Below are 18,539 nucleotides of genomic sequence, written 5' to 3' on the forward strand. Positions count from 1 at the left end.
TTATACCTGTTATTGTTTATAGAGGCTTTGAGCATTCGAGCTACTTAACTGATCACAAACTTAATACCATCATGGTATGGAAGGTGTGACTTTCTGGCTTTAGGAAATAAACATATTTATTTTTAAAAAGCAATATTTTAAAAATTCACTTGTTTATTTGCAGCAAATCAACATACCCCCTTCAGTTTTTCCCTCCAGACAGATGACTACTCTGCCCAGCCCTGGCATTGAATGAAATAAATGTAAAAATTCTGGGAAAGAGACAAAAAGAAAGACTTGGGACTATCTGTCTACCTGCCTCACTACAAAAAAATCAGTTCTCTGTAACATGAAAAGTTTTGAGACTGAGAAATTGGATTCAGAAACTTTTATCTTCCCAATCAACATACAGAAATGCAATTTAAATACCATCTTATCGAATTCTGAGAAACTTAACAACTGAATCTAACTTCCACATTTGTCCCTGTATGAATGTGGTTTATGAACCCATATGGGATTTCACAATTGAATGAATGGGTCATGAAATTGTGATTAATAATTTATCATTATTTGTAATTATTTATTATATACAATCATCAATATATTATACACAATATAAGATATTAAAGATCATATTCAATATATCATATTACTATTTATATATTATCATTTATTATTAATTATCAGTTATATAATTTATTTGCTTATTATTCATTATTTGTCATTTATTTTTACCATTTATCATTCACCGATATAATTAATTAATTAAAAGAAGAGCTTTGATTTGTGTGCTTATTTTATATACCTACTTACCTGAGGTCACATACAAGTTTCTTATGTGAAAAGTGGTCAAGAGTAAAAAAAATTTAAGAAACTCTGATCTACAATAAAGGCCTCCCTTTCTCTACTCTCACTCACTTCTTAACCCTTTAAAATCTGGCTTCAAACTTTATCATTTCACTAAAAAAAACCAGTCTTCAAAGTTACCAATAATCTTTTAACTGCCAAATCCAATGGCTTTTCCTCAATTCTCATTCTTGACTCCACTGCAGCCTTTGTCACTTTGTCACTTTTTCACCCTCTACTCCTTCTGATTTAGCTTTTTTCAACACTTCTTTCTTCTGGTTCTCCTATCTGACTACTTTTTTCACTCCTTTTACAGTGTGTCCTCTCACTCTGGATATGCCACATGGCTTTGTCTTTTGCTTTCTTCTCTTTCTTTCTATACTACTCCACTGGTGGTCTCATTAACTTCCTTGGATTGAATTATCAATTTTATGATGAAGAGTCTCTGCCTATGCTACCTGAATATGTCTGGTGGTCGCCAGTCTAACATTTTCAACTGTATTTCAGAAAAATTGGACATTCAATAGACATCTTAAACTTGGTGTCTAAAATGGACACTATTTTCTTCTAAAAGTCCTATTTGAACTATTGCAATATCCTGCAGATAGGTCTACTTGCCTATATCTCTTCACTCCAACCTATTTTCTGTTCAGCCACTAAAATGATTTTCCTAAAGTGTGTGTCTGACCATATCCCACCTCCTCCTTCCTACCACTTGACTCAGTAAACTCTAGTGGTTCCCTATCACCTCCAAGATCAAATATGAAACCTTCTTTTTGGCATTTAAAGCCTCCTCCATCTCTGCCTTCCCTGTCCTTCTATTCTTTTATGCCTGTAATGTATTCTTCAATTCAATACAATATCTGGAACATAGTAATTGTTTTATATATTGATTGATTCAATCCAGTGTCACTGGGTTCTTTGCTATTTTACAAATAGAACACTCCATTTCTCAGCTCCAAGCATGTTTTTGTACCTATCCTCCATATTTGGAATTCTCTCCCCATTGAAGCCCTATTGAATCATAAAACAAATGAATATAATCAAGCAATACACCATGTCAAAAAATACATGTCTTTGCTAACAGGTGGGAGGAATCATTCATCATCAGTCTTTTGAAGTCCGGATTGTTATTTGCATTGAACAAAGACTTTGAGTTTCTCAAATGTGTTCTCTTTTTATGATATTCTTGGCAGCAATAGCAACAAGCAAATCAATCAGGTTCATCATGGTTATCAGGAATAGCATAGTTCTTTTTGAAGCATTGTACTATAGTCTGAGAAATAGAGATGAAAGCAATAGTACTTTCTGTATATAACTAGTATTGTTTCAAAACAGATGTTTCCTGGTCTAATTTGATTCTAGTTGTGGTTCCCTAGGCCTTCTTTTATATGGTTTAATAAAAGAAGACTTCTACCAACTTTATATTGTATTAGAGTGAAAAGATTCCTTACTCCCCATCTTCATAATCAGCAAAGTGTTGGCAGGGGAAGGAGAAAACAAACTTTGCTAGATCCCTCATTAGTTCTAAGATAGGACTCACAAAGAATCATCAACATATTATTGTCTCCTTTTGCATCTTTTTTTTTTGCAAAAAGCTTTTTGCAAGCTTTCTTGACTATTGAGTAAAGTCCTTTGCATTTCATCTTATATCACTTAAAGATGGTTTTCAGTGATCATAACCTAGGCCTTCTGACTCAATTGTGAAGAAATGGATCACGTATTTAGAATTTAGAAATTTAATTCTGCCTGCTGAGAATTAAAAGAGAGGAGAAGCAGCCTGGACTAGAAATTCGATTTTAATTCCAGCTCTATCATTAATTAACGATGTGGCCTTATGATGGTCATAATACCTCTCTGAGCTTTTTTTTATTCATCTGTTAAATTATGTTTGCCTAGATATTCTCTAAGGTCCCCTGTAGCTATAATATTCCATGCCCTGTATCCTATCCTTTACCCCCAAACTTATATAGAAATAATGATAAACACAAATACAAAGAGATATTATATTTTGAGAATTCTGTTTTAAAAACAGAATATATCAGTACAACTTCAGCTATCCAGCTGGAAATGAGTTCCACACTATCAAATCTTCCTATAGTAAGTATAACCAAGGCTCATTACTTAGCTCCAAACATCAGTCTACAAGGAAAACAGTGTTGAGGTCTGGGCAAAAAAAAGCCCATTTAAATAGCATTCTTCATTGACTATTGATGTTTCTTGGATTTCAAGTTGGAGCTAGAGCCAGTAATCTGATACTTTATGTACTGATATAAACAGCACTATGTTAAAAGAGTGGAGGTGGGGGAAGCATGTGTTGTCCTATAATTTTTTCTATCTACCTCAGGATTTTATGTTATTTTCTCATTAGTTCTCACAACACTTTCCAGGATTTGAGTTGATGACAAGGGCTGAGAGTTGAAGCAATTTTCCCTTTATTCTCCACCACAATGGACCTAGCATTAAAACTTAAAGCTATATACTCTTACCCTTCTGCTTGTTCCAAAGATATCTGTTGTTTAAGTACAAGGCATCTTTATAAAAGGTTGATATCAATTCTTACTAAATTCATTAAAATCTCCAGATATAGGTAGAACTGTTTATGTAAATACAAAAAACCCACAAAACATAAAATACCAAAAATTATGATTTTGCATTATTCATTTTGCTATTGATTCTGACTTCAGATTTCTCTTCAGTTAGTTGCAGGGGATAAAAGACTTAAGCAGGAAAACTTCATAAAATAAATTTAAGGAATGTTTTTTTTTATTTTCTTATTTTATTTTTATACTTTCAGCCCACCATTTCAATTCCAGTGTAACCACACAAAGATATCCAGACTATAGCAAAAAGGAAACAGAATCAAAGAAGTGCTCTGAATCTTTCTAAATTCATTAATTTGCTCAGAGTGTCCTATGCTCTGGGCAAACTGGAACAGGAACTCATGTCACCCTTTCAGAATAGCCCTATGGATATGTGTGGAATTAGGGATGGGGGCCAGGGAGAGGGTATTTGGATGGGTTTGGATGTGAGGATACGTGAAGGATGGACTAGCACCTGTGGAACTTCTGTCAAGGCTCATCCAAATAAAAGGATGATCAATAAAATAGTGACCAATTGGTCATTATGTACAAAGGTTGAATGTGAACTGCCTCTTGATGATTCAAGTCAATTCTTAAGACAGAAGAATGGAAAGAAGGCAATCATTAAGTAAATGATAAGGGAAGTTGCAAGTGCCCCAAACACAGAACTCTGTTTTCCTCTACTAATCTCAGAAGCATAAATGGGAATTTTGCAAGTTCCCCAATTTCCACAATGACCAAATGGTATGCTTTTCAAGCAGCATCTCAGGATTTGCTTTTATTTTGTCTAATACAGTTCAAAAACAACTCAAATTTCTCCTGAATCAGTTATGTAAGATGGAAGACTTAAGCAGGGAAACTTCATAAAATAAAACTTGAAAATTAGCTTTATTTATTTATTTTTGTACTTTCAGCCCACAAATTCAATTCCAGTGTTATAACACAGAGTTATCCAGACTATAGCAAAAAAGAAACAGAAACAAGTAAGTGTTCTCAATGTTTCTAAGCTCATTAACTTGCTCAAAGTGGTCTCTACTGTAGGCAAACTGGAACAGGAAAACATGTAACCCTTTCAGAATGGCTCTATGTGTATGTGTGGAGTTAGGGACAGGGGCAAGAGGAGGGTATTTGGATGGGCAGGGGTATGAGGATATGTGGAGAATTTGTTAGCACCCCTGGAACTTCTATCAAGGTTCATCCAAATAAAAGTATGATCAATAAAATAGTGACCAATTGGTCACTATGTGCAAAGGTTGAATGTGAACTGCCTCCTGGTGGTTCAAGTCAATGCTTGAGACAGAAGAATTGAAAGAAGGAAATCATTAAGTAAATGATAAGGGAAGTTGCAAGTACCCCAATCAGAGCTCTGGTTTGCTCTACCAATCTCAGAAGCATAAATGGTAATTTTGCAAGTTCCCCAATTTCCACAATGAGCAAATGGTATGCTTTTCAAGCAGCATCTCAGGATTTGCTTTTATTTTGTCTATTTTAATACAGTTCAAAAACAACTCAAATTTCTCCTGAATCAGTTATGTAAGATGGAAGACTTAAGCAGGGAAACTTCATAAAATAAAACTTGAAAATTAGCTTTATTTATTTCTTTTTGTACTTTCAGCCCACCCATTCAATTCCAGTGTAACTACACAGAGTTATCCAGACTATAGCAAAAAGGAAACAGAAACAAGTAAGTGTTCTCAATGTTTCTAAGCTCATTAACTTGCTCAAAGTGGTCTCTACTGTAGGCAAACCGGAACAGGAAAACATGTAACCCTTTCAGAATGGCTCTATGTGTATGTGTGGAGTTAGGGACAGGGGCAAGAGGAGGGCATTTGGATGGGCAGGGGTATGAGGATATGTGGAAAATTTGTTACCACCCCTGGAAGTTCTATCAAGGCTCATCCAAATAAAAAGATGACCAATAAAATGTGAACAATTGGTCACTAAGTGTAAAGGTTGAATGTGTATTGTTTCCTGGTAGATCAAAGCAATGCCTGAGACAGAAAAAATGGAAAGAAGGCAATCATTAAGTAAATGATAAGGAAAGTTGCAAGTCCCCCAAACACAGAGCTCTGGTTTGCTCTACCAATCTCAGAAGCATAAATGGTAATTTTGCAAGTGCCCCAATTTCCACAATGAGCAAATGGTATGCTTTTCAAGCAGCATCTCAGGATTTTGCTGTTATTTTCTCTAATTTAATACAGTACAAATATAATTTAATACAATGTAAAAGCAACAACTCAAATTTCTCATGAATCAGTTGCATAGGATTAAGCAGGCAAACTTCATAAAATAAACTTGAGAAATAACTTTGTTTGTTTTGTACTTTCAGCCAGCCAGTTCAATTCCAGTTTAACTAGACAGAGCTACCCAGACCACAGCAAGAAGGGAACAGAAGCAAGTAAGTATAGTAACATGTCTTTTTTAAGCTTACTAATTTGTTCATAGTAGTCTCCACTCTAGGCAAACTGAAACAGGAAGTGAAAGGAAATCATGTAACACCTACACCTATTAGACTCAGAGTTGGGAAGACTTGAATTTGATTTCCATTTCATAAACTTAGTGAGAGACCTTGGGCAAAATCTTTTTCAGCTTTCTGATCCTTTATTTCCTCTGGAAAAATTAAGGGTTGCACATGATGACTTCTAAGTTCCCTTCCAATTCCAAATATATGACCCAAGATGTTCCCTTGGTTGGATTTATGAAAAGGAAAAGAGCAGGAGAGGAGAGAAACTCATCTCAGTTGGACATTTGAATTAACTTATTATTCTTATTACAATAGGTATAAAGCTCTATTGTTTCTAACTGAAAGTAGACTTCAAGTGCAGTCAGTGTACTCTCTAAATTCAGGTTCTGGACAAACCCTCTGTTCAGCACCTTCCTCGGAACATCAACCACTATTTTTACTATTGTAAAATACTAATTTTTTGTATACTATTTACTACTAGTAAATAGTTTTACTATTAGTGTTTACTATTTAGTGACCCTGGAGAAATGGAGGAACTGCATCACCAGTTATGACCAGATTAGCTATTTCCCTACTCTAAAATCCTTCGCAAAATCTGAGACTTTATGATTCTTCCCTGCCCTAGAAGCTGTGAGATTCCTTTCGAAAATGCTTCAAAAACACCATGATCATTATTGGCATTTCCAGAATATTTTAGATAGGGGCGAAACTATAAGTTCTTTCATTTTTGCCTCTTCTCCCACCTGAAAACTGAATTTAATGGCATGGTAAGTATAAAGAGTAGTGGATTTGGACTAAGGAGATCTAATTGCCAGTCCTGGCTATATGACACAGGACAAATCCCTTCATCTCTATGACCTTCAGGGTTTTTTATGTGTAAAATAACATTTGCACTACCCATCTGTGAAGCAAACATCCCATAATCTATAAACTGCTACATAAATGTGAGTGGTTATTATGAGCTACTAATAATTTGAAGTCAAAAAAATAGATCTCATACTTGTAACTAAATCCATTGCTGCTATGATAACTTCCAATAAGTGACTTTGGAGATTTATTTAAGTTTTGTTGGAAATGCAGGCAATATTCCCAGGGTTTTACTTAAGCAAGAATAGGAAAGTCTACAGCTTTCTAACTTATGGCCATCTTTTTTTCCTGACAATCTTTGAAGAAAAATTCCCTGCTGCAAGCTGAGCTATTTGTAACAGTTCACAAAAACAAATTAGGATCCAACAAGCTAATATTGATTGCTCACTCACAAACTGTTTTTGAAACATGTTCTACTTGTTAGATAGGACTGTAATGTGGCATCTGATATTAGATGACACATTTGGCAAGATTCATGACAGGCATTGGTAATTGGATTTTTTCCCTCCTAGTATGTTTATTTCAATAGGTTTTTGAAATGTGAAGCAGCAGGAAAAAGAATAAGTGCAAATAGATTCCTAGTGAAACAAACTCAATAATAATGCTTAAGGAGCATTTTTATGTGCTAACCAGCATGCTGCAGGTAATATTTAGTATTCATATGTATTAATAAATCATATTTAAAGTACTTAAAGGCATTCAGAGTATTTTCCTCACAATCACCCTATGAAGAAGGTAATGTGAGTATTATCATCCTCATTTTACAAATGAGGAAATGATGACAGAGAGAATTTAAGTACCTTGCCCATGGTCACATGGTTAATAAATGACGAAAAAGATCTAGAAGTCATGTCTTCTGACTTCAAGACTAGTGTAACAGTGAATAAGATTTTGCTGTATTCTGAGAAAACTATGCTAAAGATGATCATGTTGGTGTCTTAGGCAATGCTCCTTGTGTCTTTTTTTAATATATAAAAAAGAAAAGATCAGTCTGGCACAACAGAGATATAGTTGGCCTTGAGGCAGAAAAGACCTGGCTTTTCAGTCTTGCCTCTGACACATATTGGCTGGATGAAAGATGGGATGTCACAGAACTTCTCTGTGTCTGAGGCAACTATCTAAGACTGTAAATGGCAAAATATGTTCTGATCTGCATTGGCAAAAGAAACTCCCCATTCAAAACTAAACTAAACTAAAAGTAAAAATAAAGTTAACCAAAAATAGCAACTCTATAACATATGGGTAGTAATTTAATTTATTATAAGAAAAAGGCATGTGCCTGTGAAAACTCCTTATACCAAGGACTCCATCCAACAGATAATGTCTTGGATATTTATGAGGTACCTTAGAAAGAGAAGGTCACATGAGAGGAGCAGAGCATAATTCCCTCCCATATGGGAATGTTATGGGAAAAGGAAGGGAGCAGTAGGAGAGGAGGAGCAAGAAGGAGCAGAAGAGCTCAAGAACTTCTGACAGTTCTTTTATCTGAAAGGGTCCCGTTTATCAATTTCTGGCTGGCTGAAGCTGACTCAATTTCAAGAACACTGAGAGTTTAATAGATTTCAGGTGCAAATGATCATTTTTAAGTTAGTTCAAGAAAACTATCTCTGGTAAATAGGGCAATTCAAGAAAACAAGCTCAGGAGGCTCCTTTACAATAAAAAAATGTTCTGAGCTTTACCCCTATCTCTCCTAAGCCCTAAAGTATACATTTTCTCCATCAGATTATTAAAGAAATTTGTTATTTTGTTTTGTTTTCTTTATTCTTTTCCTTCTTGTTTCATCCTGAATCTCTCCTTTGTATAAAATTAACTTTCTTATCTTCTAAGGAGTCAAGTAGTTTCCATTAGTGGTCCAGATACCAGCTCTATGTTCAGGTTAAACACAGTCCTTGTTAGGAGCACTCTATAATAGTCTCCCATTTTCCTAAAATCTCCAAATCTCTTAGCTTAAATCAGTTTAATGCCTCAAAGAAATATTGCATGGCTTTGAGATGCATAGATTTTGTTAGATGCTAGGAATAAGATGAATGACAGATTTTGTTCTCACAAAGCTTATAACCTAGTTACCAACTTCTTAAACTGTGGTTTATGGCCCCTTATGGGTTCTCATAACAGAATGTAGGAGGTCACAAAAACATTATTTATTATCAGTGAAAGTTTGATTTATATAGCTATTTTATATATCCATGTGCTCAGGGTCACATAAAAAATTTCTTGGGCTGAAAGGAGTCACAAGTAGAAAAAAGTTTAAGATACCCTGTTGTATCTAATATGGAACAGAGAGAGAAAGAAGCCAAAGGAAAGAATCATTTAATTCAAATACAACAAATGTATTAGTAAAAAAAAAAAAAAAAAAAAAAAAAAAAAAAAGTAATTGTGGGCAAGTCTCTTATATGCATCTTGATTTCATTATCAACAAAATGAACACAGTAATAACACTTACTTTAAAGGGCTGTTGTGAAAATTAAATGTGATAATATATGTAAAGTTTTTTGCAAATCTTAAAGTACTGCATAAATGTTAGCTAACATCTATTATCATCATATTACAAGGGGGAATATGGTAAGTGAAAAAGAGAGTGATTTTAGGAATATCACTCTTCCTTTAGGGGAAGAGAGAAAGGTCGGAGAAGATTTCAAGAAGAAAAGAAACCAGAATTGAAAACTTAAGCAAGGAGGGACTTCAAAAACCTAAACTTGGATTGAGCAGACAGAGGGGAGGCAGATGGCACAGTGGATAGTGCATTGAATCTAGCATCAGGAATATCTGAATTCAAATGTGACCTTAGACATTCACTATTTGTGTAACCCAGGACAAATCACTTAATATCTGTCCACATAAGTTTTCTCAGCTATAAAATTAGGATAATAACAATTTCCTCACACAATTATTGTGAGAATCAAATGAGTATTTTATTTATGAAGTACTTAACACAGTGCCTGGGTTAAGTGATTTGCCCAGGGTGACACAGCTAGTATGTATTAAGTATCCGAGAGCAATTTGAATCCAGATCCTCAGGTCTCCAGGACCAGTACTCTAGCCACTGTACCATCTAGTTGTCTCCTACTTAATAAATTATGCCCCTACTGTTGTCTTTTCACTTGTATAATTAGGCCTTCCTTAGATCTTAGTCTACATAGAAGCCAGGTATAAATTCCTATATTGTATAATTTCAGAAAGAGAGGGATGCCCCCCAATAGACTAAATAAATAAGTCCTCCTTCACTATTTCTTGAAATATGAAATACTGATCCTTCTCTCTGAAAGAGACAGCATAGAATATGTGTTTAGTTAAAAGGATGGTCTTAGTCTCACAAAGCTTGGTTTGGAATTCCATTTCTGATGTACACTGTCTGTTTGACTACAGACAAACAAAACAGCCTTTTAGTGACACACTTAATTATATAAGGATGTAAATGGCAGAGATACCAAACAGCCTTGGTAGAGGGAGTTTTCCCACTGGGAGATCCCTATAGCTTGAAATCACTAGTCAATTTAAAAAAAAAAAATCCAATGAATTGATTTGTTTGGCTTCAGTAATTCATTATCTTTCATTAAGGTTCAAATCTCTCTGTTAGAGGGCAAAGCATTGAGTGCTGTCCATTACTTCTATCTTAGTGTAAATGAATGCATTAGTTCCTTTCTGAAAACAAATTTTCATCTGAAAATAGGGAGAGGTAATGCGTAAAAAATCATAAGAATATTGAATATTGAATAATGTAAGGGATAGAGGATATTTTATTAAGGTTAAAAAGAGGTTACAGACAAGGAAAATGGGAGTAGAAAATGGAAGTTATAAGAACAAACTTAGATGATTTTACGTTTTCTGCCAAAGCTAGCCTTGGTCCCCATCTTTTTTTTCTCTCTTTTTGTTATCAGCTGGTATTCTGTCTCATATTTTACCCATCATATATTAGCTCATTTAAATACAAATATGTAATAAAAAATATTCTATAGTAAAGAGATGTTGAAGAATATATGCAGAATGAAGAGCAAATTCCTCACATCTTTTTTTGGTTTCAGGATAGGAAATATGCTTGGAGAGGAGAATTAAGAAAAGCTCAATAACTTAATAAAGCTTAATCAAAAAAACTCAAAAGTTCAATAAAGCCATAACTATGAATGCTTGATTCCAAGACAAATTTGGAGAAGAAAACAGGGAATGATTTACCACTCTCCCATTGAGGAGTATACCTCTATCAATATAAGTTAGAAGTTCTGTTACTTAAATCTTTAGAGAATCACCTGCAGTACTGAAAAGTGTCTAAGACCCTTGCCTAGGGTCACACAGACAATGCTAGGTAGACTATTGACCCCCTGGAAGGTCCACCCATATCCCCTAAACATAGCCATTATGTAAACCCTTCAATCCCTGGGAGAAAGATGGGAGGGTTGAGTGGAAGTAAAAAGCAGTGGTGAGAAAAGGTAAACTCCAAAAGGAGACATTACAATAATCAGATGCTCAGGTAGTTATCTAGAGATGGATGAGAGATCTGAATGTTAATAAAGTGAGAACAATAAAGCAAAGAAATCCATCATGGGAAGAAATGTTTCCCATCTAGTCAATGTCCTAGTCACTTTATCCTAGAAAGTTACCCAAAAGGTAAATGGAATTTATTTTTGAAATACATTTCTCCAAGTCCTTTCTCTTGAGTTTTTTTCAAATATTTCCATGATTGTATTACTTTTATTTCACCATAACTATTTAAAAAACAAAACTACCCAGGTAAAATAAAATATCTACCATCTCAGTCTGAAAGCTATATTTTCCCCCAATCTAACTTATATAAGAGCTGTCTATTGCCTATAAATTGTGTTATTTTGCACATATTTATAATGAAGCCATCACCAGTCACCTTGACCTTTGTCTTGCCACTGGAATTTGATAACTTTGAAGGAAAGAGTGAGGCTGATGACTTTGCACAGCCCTGTCTCACTCATATAAAATTCATACTCAAGTCATCACCTTTAGAAATCATTGGTCCTTTTTGAGAACAAGGAGAAATAGTTATTTGAATACATAAATACATATTTATTCTTTAATGAAATTACAATCTCAGAGATATGGATATTACCTACAATATTAACAATGCATAAATTATGCATGCTCTCTCATTCTAAAAATCTTCCATATAAGATATATCTTTATATATATGTCGCACTGGAGACTTTCCTATGGGTTTTGTAACATTTTATGCATATGTGTGTATCACCTGTTTGTTTCATACATATTCCTTACTTACCTCCTTTTCTTTTCACACATTTCTCTGATATTATCTTTATGCCACATCATATCATTATTATCAATAGTATATTATAGACTCCTTATACACATGATAAAGCTTTTTATTATCCTTTAGGTATTGAAATTTTGATTCCTTCAAGATTCTATTATTCCATGAATCTTAGCCAAAAATTACTGCCAGATGAATATTGTTATGAAATAAATTATGTTTGCATGCCAGGGAGCAACTTGAGTTCTTGAAAGTACTAGATAACTTCTCAAATGCCCATTTTTTTCCTATTAAATTCTGAATCCAAATCATTATCCATCTGCAGTATCTGTCAAGGATATAAATATATATATATATATACATATATATATATATATACTAATTAGAAAATTCATCCAATTACTTGTTAGAATCTGTACAAAATATCTATTTACTCAATTTGGTTTTTTTCTTTTGTTTTGTAAAAGGATTGTTAGGTTTATCTCTTTTGAACATTTATGAATCTCATGAGTAGGTCTTACAGAATTATCAACCCAATGATATTCACAAATAAGATTATCTAAGGGTATATTGTTGTTGATAGCTGAGCTCTCTTCTATTTGAACTTTGATAATAGATAGATAAATACAGATATATGGATGGATAGATAGATAACATGCATTTTGAGGGGCCTACTATATACTAAGGCAGTGTGCTAAACACTTTAGAATATTATTATCTCCTTTGTTCCTTACAACAGTTCTGAGAAGTTGGTGCTGTTATTATTCCCATTTTATAATTGAGGAAACTATATCAGACAGAAGTTATGTGATTTGCCTAAGGTCACACAATTAGTAAGTATCTAAAGATGGATTTGAACTCAGATCCTCCCCACTCCAAGTTCCAGCCCGTATCCAATGCATCACCCACATGTTGCTTAAGCAAGTGCAGGGGTCCATCTGTGGAATGAGTATTCTCTCATAGATGCTAAACTCTTTAAGATATAAATGCTACTTTTTATCTGGTAGAATGCGTAACCTCCAAGACAACAACTGTTTTGTTTTTGGTTTTGTATCCTTGGTGCTTAATCCAGTCCTTAGTGCAATGTAGATGCTTAATGAATGCTTTTTGTTTCTTAATGCAAGGCATTCCCAGTTAGTTTGTCTCTTTTAAGTTTACCTATGCTTCTTAGTTATTCAATACAGTATCTTTATTAGAGGTTTCACACTGACTTAAGGTTAGAAATTCCTTGTGATTTCCTGATTAATTTCAAACTGTTAAATTGCACTGTATCAGCATTATTTAAAAGGTTCTCTATCAAAAACTTTCTGGGATGAAGGCCTCCTCACTTTTTCAAGCCCATTACTTTTTTTCAATCCCATAGAAATGAATGGAAAGGGAAAGAAGAAAGGCAAAGACTGAGAAAACTAAGGTTTATTGTCTTGCAGCTAGCTTTGATATGCATATGTGGCTAAAAACCAATTGCTTATTATCTATATCTTTAGCCCCTAACAAGCACAATGCTCTGTATATATTGGGTATTTAAATATTTATTTTGATAGATAGAGAGATAGATAGATAGATAGATATAATTTTTGAAACTTTCATTATCAGGGTAATTTCTATTTCTGAACTACTATACTAGCTTCCTTGCCAAATGTAGGCAGTAAAGACAATGAGCTTATAGATGTTGAAAGATAAATCTAAAAGCCATATGCTTTACTGAGTTTCATGATATCCTGTCATGGGAGGATCTATTACTAATATCTCTAAAAGTTTTACTCAACTGTTAACACCTGCATTAGGGAGCATGCTTTAACAACCCAGCTCTAATGTCTTTTCTAGTTCTCAACAGTCTGTGATTACATGATAGCACAAACTAAATTCTAATTAGCATAATAGAATTTGCAGAAATAAAATCAGTGCTATGAGTAGCTCCTTAACTAAATGCACATGTCTCCTAAATAAAAGTGATCATTCCCACACACACACAAACTTTAGTGAATGATGGTTTTCTTTTAGTGGGAGAGTATTGACTCCAGAATCAAAGAATCTTTTTCAAATCCAGCCAAGTGTCCAAAGACACTTACAAACTGTACAACCTTATATAAGCTTCCTAACCTCGCTGAGCCTTGATTTCCTCATCAATAAATGGAAATGTTTAACTTTGTCTGGATGATCTTCAAGGTCCCTTCCAGTTACAAATCTATGAAACCATGATCCTAATCATGCCCTGTTATTACATTCACTCATCCACATTAGCTTCAATTTTCATTCTCTCTTTATTCTCAGCTCCCACTTTTGAAGTGACAGAAAGAAACACTCTCTATATATTGACTTCTAGTTTTGTAGCTCTCCCTGCTGTTTCTAGATTTTAGATGAATTTTTAAAAGTCCTTTCCATTGAACACTTCTGGATTACCAATGTTAGAAATATGCTACAAAGATAAATAGACTCAGGAATGTATGAAGTAAATTGGTTTATTTATGGTTCTTACAAGAAATGGATAATCCACTCAGGGGAAGTCCCTGGTTTAGGAAGAAGACCAAATGGTGATTCTCAGATATGAACAATTGCCAGACTATCCTGTTTATACAGAGTGACTATGAAGATGGAACTCTTTCTCAACCTCCATTGTCTTTCCCCAACCTCTGTGCATCTTTAAACAACCTTTCTTTCTCTCTCTCTTCCCTTTAATGATGCTTTTTCCCTTACTCTAGCTAACTCTGGATATTTTGCTAAACTTCTTTATAAATCTAACTTGCTAATCAATGGCATACACAGTCCTCATGGCATATTCTTTTAATGAATTCTTTCAAATTCCTTTCCTTTCTAACAATATGCTCTCTCAACTCTATTTCATATTTGCCAGTCCTGGTACCTATTTTACTTATTTTGTCTGTAAAGTTTTCTAAATAAATCTTCCTTTTGGCAAAAAAAAAAAAAGCCATTGTGCATTTGTCACATGTTTATTTCAACTAGACATTGATGTGATCTGTGATGTGGGATTTGGCACCAAATGATGTGAGGCAACAAAAGTTGGGGTTCAATCATGTGAAAAATTCACAATGGCCATTCTCTTTGGCAAAAGGTAGATTTATTTAGGACAGAGGCTACAGAAAAAAATGAAGGGATACAATTGACACAAGGAATGGTAAATATAAAATAGAGTGGAAGAGTATATGAAAGACAAGTTTCTCGGTGTAACTCATAATTACCCAGTAGAAAGGGGGCACCCCATGAGGTGCCCTTAGTATGGCAGGTTAAATTCTGAAAATGACTTAGCACCCTAAAAGAGTTAGTTAGCTGTAAGAAAGAGAAGTAGAGTTGGAAAGCATAATAGAGTTAAGAGAGTTACCATTTGGCATGGGGAAGAGGAAAAGGAAAGACATCTGTAACACCAATTGAAGCAGGCTAAGTTCCAAAAGGATTTAGCAAAGACATGATCAAGAAGATAAATTTATAGAAAAAATTAGAGAGACCAGAGCTTTGTGTTACTTATTTGCTAATTTTATGGTTTCCGGGTAGGTCTAAGAGATGGTCTATTTATTGTTGTCTGAGGAATATGGTTATTACTGATCAACAAATGTCTGTAGGACTATACAATTGTATTCCTAAGGCCAGGAGACTTTAGAATCATTGACAGACAGATTGTTAGAACAATAACACTCTAAAGTCAGAAGACCTCAGTATTACTGCTATATTTCCCTTAGAAACTGTACCCCATCAGTATTGCTATCACAACTTCATCAATACATGTTCAAAAATGGCAGAAAACTCTTCCTTTGAAAAGGATAAGTTAATATTAATTAATTCATTAAGCATGTGCATTCAGTGCTTGCAGTTATCTTTCACATACATCTTGTTTTGGGGGGCTCTATATCTTGTTTTGTATAGCTAACTTGGTCAGCTGAGTCTTTGTCCCTATATGGGAATACAATTCTAAAGGTTACTTACAACCAGCATATTCATTCATGCAACCAATATTTATTGTTTATTATGTTCTTGATGCTGGTAGAGATGCAAAGTTTGGGCAACAAACATGGTAGAATTTGCAAAAATAAAATCACTGGTATGAGCAACTCATCAATCAAATGTATGTGAGTAACAATCCAGTAAGATGAGTAATGCCACTGTAATTATTTCTACTTTACAGATGGAAAAGTGGAAGATCAGAAGGATTAAATGACCTGACCAAGACAACTCAAATAATGTGTCAGTGTCAGGATTTGAAACTAGGTCTCTTGACTCCAAGTCCAGTGATTTTTCTATTTTGCCAAATTGTCTCACTTAACAAACACTCCTTCTGGTCAGAAAATAAATTTAGCTAATAATTTTTTTCTTAGAAAACAAAGATTTTAAACTAAACCTCTTGAATTATTTTTCTTTGACCAGATCTGGGAATGTTCACTTTGAGCTATAGCTCAAGACTTTCAGAAGTAGACACAACATTGAATAGTAAGTATTCTTCTACAAGGCAGAATGGGATGTGAGGTATGGTCCATTCAATGTGAATTTAGTTGAAAATAGCAAAAAGCTACTGATGACATGACAAGAAGTAATGTACACATAAGCACTTGCATATATACATACATATATTTATCTGAACATATCTTTATTTTAAATGCATTATATTTATATATAATATATATATTTATAATAGATTTTTATATTCAAAATATATTCAAAGGGTTTTCAGCATTCACTCTTGCAAAACTTTGTGTTCCAAATTTTTCTCCCTTCTTTCCCCACTCTCCCCACAGAAAGCAAGTAATCCAATTATGTTAAACATGTACAATTCTACTATACATATTTCCACATTGATCAACTTAATACATTTTTGATGGTGACGGTGGCAATGAAAAGGATACTTAAAAATGAACATTCAGAAGAAAAAAAAAAACAGAATACTCCTCAACTACTAACAATGAAGCATCAGAGTCATCTGAAGTCTTGCATTTCTCTTGGACTTTTTCAACCAAGGTTAAATTTCCCCCACAGTTATGTGTATGAAAAACAAATTTCAGCTCTTCAAAAGGAGTAAGTCAAAAAGAATTTGCTTACTTTGGTGATCTCTTTGTAGTTTGGAAAAGCTAAATATTTCATTGAGCCTAACAATCTCTTAAATCTGACCTCTCTTTTGAATGATGATATAGAAACTTCTAATAGGCTTCACCAGCTTCCACAAGAATTCCTGAGAGTGTCAAAATTCTGATGAAGATTCTTTTGGCACAATATCTCTTTTGTTTTGAATTTTCCTATTCATCTTTCCTATCCCATCCCTCACTTTGGAATTAAGAGAGAGTGTTGGTTTTAGCCAAAACCATTCCTCAGCTCACATTTTCTATTTTATGCAGCTGTTGGCCTAGTTGATAGGTCCTTTTATAACAAAGAATACATACAGTAATTCCAGAATGGTCAGGCAAAAAAGAGAGAGAGAGAGAAAATGAAGAGCTACAAAGATATAAAAGGGGGAAGAGAAAGAGACAGAGACAGACAAATACAAACAGACAGACACACACACACAGAGAGAGAGAGAGAGAGAGAGAGAGAGAGAGAGAGAGAGAGAGAGAGAGAGAGAGAGAGAGAGAGAGATGGAAAGATGGAGATAAGGTTGGAGGGAGGGAAGGAGGGCATTTGGTATGGGAAAAGTTTTAGCTGATAGAGAAATCAGGAATTTCACACAAAAGGTAATGCTAAAACTTATCTTAGAAGGAAAACAGGATTACTAAGAGATAGTCTTGGGAAGGAGGCCAGGCATGAGGATTACCATGTGAAAAACTTAAAAGATGTGATATTGTTGAGGTTCAAAGGAGATCCTAAAAGGTTAGGGTTGCAGACTGATATCAAGACATATCTCAAAAGAAATTGCAGACTTGAACCCAGCTCCAAGTCAAGGGACAAAGTTTATTATGATTGTAACACTAATTGAAGTGGGCTAAATCCCAAAATAATTTAGCAAAGAACCAAGAGCAAGAAAACAAATCATTGACAAAACAGACCTTGTTAGAATAATAACCTTCCTAAGGTCAGGAGACTTTAGGATCATTGACAAACAGATTGTTAGAATAATAACCTTCCTAAGGTCAGGAGACTCAGGGTTACTGCTATATTTCCCCTCGAAGTTATACCCTATCAATATGAAATGCCATGTGTGAAGAAGTTGCCAGAAAACTAGTTTGATTGAATCATAGAGTATGTGAAGAGGAATGATGCACAATAATCTTGGAACAATGAGCTGGAACCAGATTGTAGAAGACTTTAAATGGAAAATAGAAGAGTTTGTACTTGATCCTACAGATAATAGGTACCCATTGGAATTTCTCAAACATAGAACTATGGTCAAATCTGAACTTTAAGAATATCACTTTGGCAGCTGTGTGGAAGATGGATTGGAGACAGAAAAGCTGAGTCAAAGCAAGACAACAAGCATATACCTAGTGTTCACTTTTTGCAAGGACTGTTCCAAATGCTAGGGATACAAACAGAAGTAAACATAAAGATGGTCTCTCCCTAAAGGAACTTAATTTCTAGTGGTGGAAATGATACACAAAATGGAATAAAAATGGGGCAGGGAACAGATGTACT

At 34.4% G+C, this 18,539-nt stretch overlaps 1 protein-coding gene across 5 annotated transcripts in view; it reads left to right on the forward strand.

Annotated features, from left to right (window-relative positions):
* CD96 (CD96 molecule) overlaps positions 1 to 18,539 on the forward strand; it is a 151,777-nt gene that overhangs the window by 114,551 nt on the left and 18,687 nt on the right. For 3 of the 5 annotated variants that reach the window (XM_074301148.1, XM_074301153.1, XM_074301149.1), the window contains 4 exons: positions 4,322 to 4,390; positions 5,023 to 5,091; positions 5,737 to 5,805; positions 16,347 to 16,409. In XM_074301148.1, the coding sequence (XP_074157249.1) occupies positions 4,322 to 4,390; positions 5,023 to 5,091; positions 5,737 to 5,805; positions 16,347 to 16,409 (270 nt within the window). The remainder of the gene's footprint in view (positions 1 to 4,321; positions 4,391 to 5,022; positions 5,092 to 5,736; positions 5,806 to 16,346; positions 16,410 to 18,539) is intronic. The other 2 variants (XM_074301150.1, XM_074301152.1) reach the window with 1 other exon arrangement.

The sequence above is a fragment of the Sminthopsis crassicaudata genome, chromosome 3, assembly GCF_048593235.1.
Source record: "Sminthopsis crassicaudata isolate SCR6 chromosome 3, ASM4859323v1, whole genome shotgun sequence".
In the NCBI taxonomy this organism is placed as follows: Eukaryota; Metazoa; Chordata; class Mammalia; order Dasyuromorphia; family Dasyuridae; genus Sminthopsis; species Sminthopsis crassicaudata.